Raw genomic sequence first — 10,832 nt, 5'->3', positions numbered from 1 at the left:
GAGTAGCATCTTGAAGGACTTTTCTTTGACACGGCTGCAAGTAATACAGAATACATAGTGGGGATATCACTGTCATACAAAAGTCAATGAACTAAACTTTTTGTTTTTATTCTACCTATATCACATAAAGAACATTTAATAGGTGACAAGAGAGGATTTGCTCCAAAAAGATTTCTACTTTCTCTCTCTAACTTTAGCACACGTTAAAGTGTTTCATTCGATTTATCATGCACCGAATTTAACATTATTAACTTTGTTAAGAACGAGGTTTCCACTTTTAAATTATTCGTTCTTTTTGCGGTTTCAATTCCCATGATATTTCCAACAATTTTATTAACGGCATATATTATATTATGTAGTTGTTTTGTTTCAGTTTCAGCTTTAAGACCAATCAACATTGCAGCGTAAGGAAATATCGTTGATGATGATTTTTTTTTAAATTACGCGAGGTTAGAATTATTTTGTTCTCCACAAATCGAAAAAATTGAGTTAGGTTAATTTTTTTTCTTTATATAGATAAAATATTTATTTTTTATAACTAAATCAGTAAAAAATTAACTTACTCTACCTGACATTGCATTTTGTTCTTCTTCATCCTGTTTATAAATTAAAATTATAATGTGTTATCTCCATTTTATCCAATCAAAAGTTATTTACATCAAAACGGTAGTTGCGGAAGTTTTTATTGCAGAAAAACAACAAACTTTAAAGGTAAAGCATGCACTTAAAACTTGCACACAGAATGTGAGAAAGCAGCTAAGATAATTTGATCAGCTATATAAAAATAGAAGGGAGAAAATGTTTCATGCAAGTCTGTAACAAAAAAAAAAGATACACACAAAATATCAATGAACACGTTTATTTGTTGATTTTTGGTCTATGGACAACATGTCATTTTCCCATCGCTTTATATTAGTTTTTGATATGTTAACCAAAAGTCAGAGTAACAAAAGTTTTTAACCAAGGAATTCTAGCATATAAAAAGTTGACAATATCAATAGTCAAATTGATAGAGCACTCGCTGTTGAAATATTTAGTCTCCTTGGTTTAATATGAGCAGTTCCTGCTCTTCAAAAAAATTTTTTTTTTCTGTCTAAAATTGGATTTCAAACTATTGCAGGCTATTTTAATTTTAAGATTATTCCCTCCATCCAGATAAAGCATTCAGATTATGTATACAATAGAAATTCATTTTCTGATGTTTGTTCAAAAGCATGAATTAAGCCTCTAGCAATCTGCGATCTTTGTGATGGCATTCGTACTAATGGCTTCTGCCTTGAATCAGTGTGCTTAAATTTTAAATGATCGAGCCAATACCCTTCAAAGTAAATTCGAGTATAAACCTGCTGTAAATAGTGCATTTTATAAGAGTGTTTCAAAGTAATTTCTTTTATTGTCAAAATTTTAGTGTTTAAAATGTTATGTTGTTAAATAGGCTTCTTACTGAAATGTTATGTTTTTAATGGATTAACCAGAGGTGCTGGTTAACTAATTATTCTTTAAGATATCTTTTTATTGTGCAATTTATTTTAGATGTTATGCTATTAGAATTAATAAATAAAGTTTTATTTCGTTGTGAAGATCTTGGTACATGGTTTAGATAATACAGTGGTAGCTAAAAAAATTAGAGCCGCCCTAAATTCTTCATAAAATACGTATATGAAATACCAAATTGTTCGTAGTTATTTGATTTCAATTAGTAAATGTTACAAATATGCATTACGCCACATCTTGGCATTATTTTATCATAGTGGCAACACATTTTATTGCATTGTAATGAAGTTAGTAGCATTTGAGTTATTAACGGTAGTTTTTTGAATACACGTGGATTTTTGACAGCAATATTTAGTCCAAGAACAAATTACTTTTATTTTCATATTTTTCACCGAAATTTTTTTTTTTTTTCTGAACAAAGGTAAGTGCTTCTTCTATTTGAACGTTTAAAAAATCTAATATTTTTTTGTCTCTATTTATTTTATTTTTCAACATAACCTAACCTTCTTTTTTTGTTATCTTTAAAGCAATGGGAAAACAAAAGGTTATTTCACCACCTCTAATTGGACTGATTCAGGGTCTTATATTGGCTGGAAATAGGTCCAAGAGACAAATAGCAAAGAATGTAAGGTTTCTAGGGCAACAGTAGATAGAATTAAGAAAAAAATGGGGGAAAGTGAACCATTGTTGTCAGAAAAGAGGAAAAACTGTGGCAGACATTGAGTGACAACCCCACGTACAGAGAGAAAATAAGAGATATAGTGGTGGAAAATAGGAGAAAATCAAAAAAAGTCCTTAAAGAAATCTTTAATGAACAAGGAATATCAATTTCTTTGGGGTCTCTTTGTAGAAGATTAACAGAGCAGGGCTTCAAAGCTTGTAAACCTGCAATCAGACCCAAGCTCACTGAAGCTATGAAAGAAAAGCGCCAACAATGGGCAAAAAATCATTTACACTTTACTGTTGATGATTAGAAAAAGTATATTTGAAAAAAATCATTCTTATAAACTGAATTCTTTTACATATTTTGGCTACTTATTAAAAAAATGGTGTTTTTTAATTTTTATAACTTTGACTTTTAAGGTTTGCTTCTCAGACGAATCCACTATAGAGATCATGATGGATAAAACCAATTTTGTGAGAAGAAGAGAAGGCAAGAAGAAAAAAATAAATTGAAAGAATAATTGAAGTATGGCACCATAACGAAAACATTCAAAAACAGTGCTTAAATGTGATAGAGAGCATGCCAAGGAGAGTTGCAGCAGTCATCGCAGCTAAAGGTGGTCATACAAAATATTGATATCGATGTAGATGATAAAGTGTATTTTATTTTTTTGTAATAAAACATATAAAAGTTATCACCGTTTTTTTTCTAAAATACCTAAATGTTCATGAACCAATTGATTTAGAAATTCAATGTATGCCAAAATCGGTAATTTTGGCACAAATCTTAAAAATGTGGAAATTTTATGGTGGCTCTAATTTTTTTAGCCACCACTGTATATTACTTATCTTCTCTGTTGAATTAAATTTTCGACAAAATAGCATGTTTATGTAATTTCTTTACTAGTGTAAAATAAGATTTTTTTTCTAATAAAACAAATATGCACCCTACAGTACTTTGACTGCCAAAATATACATTCACTTTGCCACAATATATATAATAAATACGTTTGTGTTATGTTTTTTCAACAGAAAATGGAAATAAAACAAAATAATATTGTATTTTTTTTTAAATGTGTGTATTACATTGTTCTATCTGCAAATCAGGGTGTAGTAATTCAGACACTTGCTTTTAAATATTTTAAAACATTTTCTTTGAAACTGTGGTAGTTTGTATAGGAAATTAATACAAATTGCTTTTGTTTGCGTTTTTTATGTTATTTGGTTTGCAGGTCCATATAAAACTTTAAACTTGATTTTCTCAGTTCGGAAATACTTGGAGATCGAACAAAATAATTCTAACCTCGCGGTTACCTTAAGATTTTTAAACAGAGTTTTACCAGGATTTTTTTAGGGTTTTATAATCCTTTTAAAAGTGTTTTTGTCAGTTAGGTTCATATTAGAACCAAAAATCATTAACCATTTTTATAATAGTGTTTTCCACCAGTACATTCATTAATTTTGTTTTATGCCTTCTCTGTTTTGAACTATATGTTAAACGCTTCCCTTAACTCATTTTTTGATTTCTTTTTTATTTTATTAATTATCTCTTTAATTTGTCGTTACTGCAACAAATGGATAAAAAATATTTTTTTTTGAAATGTTCATTGGTTTCATAAGAAGTTTTATTTTTAAGAGTTCTTTTAAGAAACTTGTTATATAATATTATAATATTAATTGTATTAAAAAAAACAAATAAATAAAAAAAAAACAATTCCACTGAACATGCCATTTTACAATTTACAAGAAATATATCTGACTCATTTGAAAATTCTCAATTTACTTTAGGTGTTTTCATTGACTGGGCAAAAGCTTTTGGTACTATTGATCACAAAATTCTTTTTAAAAAGTTGGAGTGGTACGGAATTACTGGAAATATATTAATTTGGCTTAAAAGTTACCTAAATAATCGGAAACAATTTGTTTATGCGGATGATAACGTGTCATCTAATTTGTTAAATATTTCATGTGGAGTTCCTCAAGGATCCATATTAGGACCCCTCCTAATTCTAATATATATTGCTGATCTACCAAAAGCTTCTAACCTAATGACAATTATGTTTGCTGATGATTCTAACTTATTTTTTTCTCATAAAAACATTTTTACACTTTTTAGCAATATGAACATTGAACTAGCCAAAATTTCCGAATGGTTTAGATTAAACAAACTATCATTAAATATTGATAAAACTAAATGGATTCTTTTTCATCCTTATGGTAAAAAGCACCAGATGCCTAGCAACTTACCCTTTCTTTTTATCGATAACATAATTATTAAGAGAGTTCTAGTGACAAGATTTTTAGGTGTATATATCGATGAAAATCTTAATTGGAAAAGCCACATTGCTAACTTGCGCAATAAAATTTCAAAGAGTATAGACATTTTATTCAAAATAAGAAACTTTCTAGATAAAGATACCTTATATTATTCGCTAATTCATTGCGATATTAATTATGCAAACGTTGCTTGGGGTAACACTTATAAAAGTAAACTTAAACCTCTCTATCCGCAACAGAAACATGTAGCACGCTTTATAAATTTCAAGGACCGTTTTGCTCACGCCAAGCCTCTTTTATATGATATGAAAGCACTCAATATATATGAGTTAAATGTTTTATTCTTTGTTTTATGTATAAATGATAGACCCACCTATCACCCGTTTCTTTTCGTAACTTGTATTTACAAAGAGATAGAATAAATATATTTTAAGGAACGATAATTTAATTCGACAACCATTTTCTCAAACTAATTTTGGAAAATTTTTTATTTCATTTCGCGGACCATTTTTATGGAATAGTTTAGTTCTAAATACTTCCAAAGATCTTTCTCAAGAATGTAATTTTGATTCTTTTAAACAAAATCTTAAAAAACTCATTTTTTTCAACTTAAAATATACCAATCTACTTTTAAATTTTAAATTTTTTGAAAATCCCTTATCTATATTAGTATATGTATATATTTAATGTATATTCTTTTTTATTTATTTTTTTGTTTGTTTTTTATCCACAAGCAATTAGCGGTTTCTCTGTGACATGACCTGATGGTCTTCTTTGAGTATCTGCGTTCTTTTTTATATTTATTTTTATTATTTATTACTTAACGATATCTTGACTTGTTAACTTTTATTATTGTAATAAAGTTTTGTTTATTTAAATTATAATAAATATTGTAATAAAGAACAAACAAACAAAGAAACAAAAAAAAAATTAAGAAACTTGTTATATTTTTTTTTGAAGATATAAAAATACCCATGCTTAAAATGCAAAGAATCTTAAAGATACAAAAGAGTGGAGAACTTTTTTTTTTTTAGTGAAAGTAGTACCAGATTCAAACTAAAAATTTTCATTGGTAAAAATCAATTAAAATCAGAGTAAAAATAAAATAAAATGTGAAAAATAAAATATAAAAACACGAAGAAAGTTCCTATCTAAATAAAAATAATAGAAAAGGCTTGTAAAATCATCAAAGTAGTCATTTTTAAACTACTATATAGCAGTTTTAAAACTGCTATATTAAATAAAATATACTACTATATAAAAACTACAGTTTTTAAACTACTATATAGCAGCTATATAAGCAGTTTTAAACTACTATATAGTAGTTTAAAACTTTCCAACAACGTTAATTATAAATAATTTTGTTAAATTTATAAATGACTGCTTTGATGATTTTACAAGCCTTTTCTATTATTTTTATTTTGGTAGCAACTTTCTTCGTATTTCTAAAGTTATCAAAAATATGGCTTGAAATTATTTTTGGTTTTTTAATAAACTGCGCTTTTTGTGATGAAACAGAATTAAAATCAGTAATAGCACATAAATGAAGCTTGTGTAGCTTCGGTAGGTACGGATCACATGCTGTAATATCTTTGTGCAATAATCTACAAATCCTATACACCGTCTTGTTTTCATTTTCACGTCTAAAATACCACAAATAGTCACAGGGCAAAGACACTTATACACTTAACAGCAAAGTTCAATGCTTGTAATTACTATTACAAAGATTTTTCTCGTAGAAAATAAAAATATAGGAAAGTGGAAAATAGCAGAGTAATTTTAATTTTATCTGAGTATCGTTACTAAAACATTGTAACCGTTAGGTACATTGCTTTAATCATTAAATTGGATCTTGATAACATCGAAAGGTAAATCTAAAACGTTATCTCCCAGTATACATGGCTGGTGTAATGAAACTAATAACACATACATACATACATACATACATACATACATACATACATACATACATACATACATACATACATACATACATACATACATACATACATACATACATACATACATACATACATACATACATACATACATACATACATACATACATACATACATACATACATACATACATACATACATACATACATACATACATACATACATACATACATACATACATACATATCTTGAAATTTTTTCAGTGTTTGTTTAACTTCTGACGCATTTTATAAATTTAATCTTTTATTCATGGTGAACGTAATGCAACAAGTCGAAAACAGATACGTAAAAGTTATGCATTGTTTTTTTCGATGGCAATCTATAGTTTTATAAATATGTTAAAGATAGAATGTATTCCCAGTTTTTGATTTCTACATTAATTTTTCCTTGTGGGCACCGGCCAAAAAAAAAAATGTCTTTGTTCAAAAGACGTCTTTTTTATGTCCCGTGCCCACAGGGTTAAAACTCTAAACTCAGTTGGGATTTGTGTTTTAAATCTTTGAATTAGCTAAATTTTGACAAGGGCATTATGTTTACCAAACCTACAACTTTAATAAAATTGTGACAGTATATTCATTTTGAAAATTCATTCACTTTGATAAATCAGTAACACTTAACATTGACATGAAGAGATAAAACTATTTTTTCAGTTTGTTTATTCATATGTAAATTTATATTAAAAAAAAAATTATTAAAATTATTATTATTTAAAACTATAATTATAAAAATGTTTATTGCTGAAATTTTTGTAGAATGTTCATGTAGTTTTAATTTATTCAGTTTAAGCTACATTTTTCCATGTTTTTCTAAATTCTTTGCATTATATAAAATCTCTCGATATAAAACCTAAAATATTTGCATTATAATAAAATATTTAGAAATCAGTATCTCTAATGAAAATATGTGTGAGACATTAAATTAGAAACTAGTTGAATGGTAGCCATGTTACTTTTGATGTTATTGTTATTTATTATTATAACAAGATTTTGTTGTTATTACAAACTATAGGGGAGATGGGGGCGCATTGATCGCCGTAGCAGTGTTTTGAAAATTGCGCAGAACCTGAAAGAGATGTAAAAACTTATTAACTACGAAACACATGTAGAACTATCTGGCTTTTGGAATATATAAATATTTTGATTTAAAAAAATGATAAACATGAATAATTTTAACTTTTAAACAACCCTCTCAAAAGATCAATGTATCCCAAACTATGGGGTACTATGATCTCCTACTTGGGGCACATTGATCTTATATGCGTAATATTATCTAAACGTTTAACACTTCTATAACTAAATCTTGTAAATAATTTAGTCAAAGGGTAATATTGTGTAACATATAATACATCTAAATTTTTTAATTATTTTTTAAATATAGCAGTTAAACCCACTAGTCTAATTTTTAATTAAATAATGTATAAATCACAGCAGCTATAAGCTACCCGCTTTATATACGTTTAAAACTTTACAACAACTTGAAATTTATAAGAACTGAAATATAAAGACTGAAATAAGAATACAACTTTTAAGTTTACAAAACTTGTTAAAAGTACAATATTTTGATAAAGAATATTTCATCATTTGTGAAAGTCAAGTTGTGAAGCAGCTTTTGGTTTACATTGTTATTTATTCCTAAGCAAGTAATTCTTAGTTTCTTTCTTATCTTTTGTGGAGACTTTTTGTTGATTTTTGGTTTGCTTCAAAATTTTCTTTTCTTTTGACAAACGAATTTCATTTCTGACAGGAGTATCAGTCAAGATCCTTGTTTTTAACTGCCTACTTTTAACATTTTTTTTTCTGGCAGATGCTTTTGGGTAAGGTTTTAAAACCTCAGGTGAGATTATAGAAGCAACACTTGTTGACACTTTGTTTAAAATACTTGTTTCAATATTTACTAAAGTTATTTCAGACTCTATGTGATTAACATGTGCTGGTATCATTTCAGATTCCATGTTGTTGACAGGAGTGATAGTAACTGTATCTGGAGCAGCTCTATCTGTAACTGATGATGGTAAATATTCGTCATCTTTGAAAATTTCAGAATTGAATGGCTCAATGCCAGCTACTCTAAATCCTGTCTGTATATTAGATGGTGAGAAAGCTTTTGTATACGGTTCTCGAACTATTGAAACAATATCATAAATGGTCATTGGTCTTGGGTTTGAAACCATCCAATTATCACATGCAGAATTGTAAAACCTTTTCAATGGTCCAAAAACAGTTCTATCTAATGGCTGCAATTTATGGCTGCAATGGGGAGGAAAACTTATCATTGTAATTCCGTGTTGAATTGCAAGCTCCAAGCCTTTAACAGAAATATGATTTTCATGACTGTCGAGAAGTAACAAAACTGGAGATTCCTGAGAACAGTTTGAATATTTAACAAAATGTTTAATCCATTCTATGAAAATTTCTGAGTTCATCCAACCAGAAGGATTTGCAAATCCCACACATCCAGGAGGTCCTTCCTTAATCATGTAATCATGAAACTTTACCCTAGGAAAAATAAATAATGGAGGAATGGAATTTCCAATAGCATTAGAGGCACAACATGCAGTTACCAATGTTCCTCGTTCTGCAGATGTGATTCTTCCAACTTGTTTGCTTCCTCTACCAGCTAAAACCTTTACCGGCTTTTGAACGGTTGTTAAACCAGTTTCATCAACATTATATATACAGTTAGGATTATATTTATATCGATTTCTTACCGTTTTAAGATTTTGAAAAAACTCTCTTACAGTGTGTTTGTTAAAAGCTGTTGATCGAGCGAAGCTCGTTGCTTCAGGTGTTCGTAGAGACAACTCTGGTTGTCTTTTCATAAAACCTTGCAACCAATCAATGCCTGCAATTTTGTTTTTGATCCATGATGATGGGCATATCTTATTGTTTTTTAAAGCAAATTCATATGCCAATAATAGCGTTGACCTAGTTGAAAGGCCATAGTTCATTTTTGATGCAATTAGTAAATAACTTGATAAACTTTTTTCATCTTCTGCTGTAAAAACTTGTCTATTGTTGTAGTTAGGCTTGAAAGCTTCATTTGGATTAAGCCTCTTTTTACGACAATATCTTTTTAAAGTCATTCTGTCTATGTTAAACTGACGTGCTACAACATTCAGTTGTGTTCCTTCTAAAACTTTATTAACAGCTACTTTCATTGTTTCACTTGGTATAGCAACTTTATTTGTTTTTTTAATTCTATTTCTAACCATTTTAAGATCTGTAAAAAAATATATCAATAAAAACATATGTTTTTAATAAATGCTAATATTCAACATAATAATATTTTGTTAAATATTTTTTAATTATTATGTTAAATATTATTCTTTTGATATTATAAAATAATAGTATTATTATTACTAGCTTATAACATAAGTAGATTTAAAAAATGAAATGCTAAAAGCTATTGTTTGTTTATATATAGTTTTTTTTTTAATTATAAATACAATTCCATTCGTTTAACTGTATTGCTTATAAACAAAAACATGGGGCACTTCGTCTTCTATGGGGCACTTTGATCCTCCGATCAATGGGCCCCGCATAGTCAAAGATCAATGTACCCCAATAGGTATAGGTAACATATTGATAGCAATATCTACTGTATAAATTGCAGCCAAATAAAAATTATATATTATATTATACACTTACAAATTTAAAATAAAATTGTTGTTAACCCATACAGACATCTGAATAAAAATATATTTGAATTATAGTACGATTTAAAAAAATCACTTTTTATGACGAAAAACAATATTTTCTTTATTTTTTTTGACGCTGATAACCTAATGAAAAAATATTACGAATAATCAATTAGGGAAGCATAATGGTTAATTAAATTGCAACCTCACTTCTAGTAAGGCAAAAATGAACGAGTAAAAGCCAAAAGATCATACTGCCCCGGCGATCAATGCGCCCCCATCTCCCCTACTGTTTTTTTGTTTGTTTGTTTGTCATAATGTTGTAACTATTTTAATTAATCTACTTTGATTTTAATTAAGATACATTTTTATACGCGGTATCTAACATTAGCATTTGAGATGCAAAAAATTTGAAGTCATTTTTGGGAGTTTTTCAGTTAATGTTTGAAATGTGTATTGTACACCATCTTCTATTTTATGACGAAACACTTATATCCTAAACAAATCAGAAAACAGCTTTTTTCATTTATTTTATTTAATGTAAGAAAAAAAAAATAGAATTTTTTAATGTTTGTGAAATTATTTATTCTCATTTATTTTTGCTCAAATGAATTTTGTTACTATGTTTAAATTATGTCCTTTTTTTCCATGCTTTATATAAGGTTACTTTCTTTATATATATGTTTGTGTGCCACAAAATTTAAATTCAATTTTTGAAAGCTTTTTTCTCAACCAATTTTGCTCAAATTTTGCACACTTAATCATTTTCGATGACAATACAAGGAAATAGAAAAATTTGACC

At 27.9% G+C, this 10,832-nt stretch overlaps 1 protein-coding gene across 1 annotated transcript; it reads right to left on the bottom strand.

Moving 5' to 3' along the window:
- Positions 1–8,014: 8,014 nt before the first annotated feature.
- Positions 8,015–9,604, bottom strand: LOC136081238 (tigger transposable element-derived protein 4-like). The gene has a single exon (XM_065798539.1). It carries the CDS (start codon positions 9,602–9,604, stop codon positions 8,015–8,017), a length of 1,590 nt encoding a protein of 529 aa, XP_065654611.1.
- Positions 9,605–10,832: the final 1,228 nt, after the last annotated feature.

This window comes from Hydra vulgaris, chromosome 06 (assembly GCF_038396675.1).
Source record: "Hydra vulgaris chromosome 06, alternate assembly HydraT2T_AEP".
NCBI lineage: Eukaryota > Metazoa > Cnidaria > Hydrozoa > Anthoathecata > Hydridae > Hydra > Hydra vulgaris.
The sequence above is the reverse complement of the archived record's forward strand: the minus strand, read 5'-3'. Positions and strand labels throughout refer to the sequence as shown.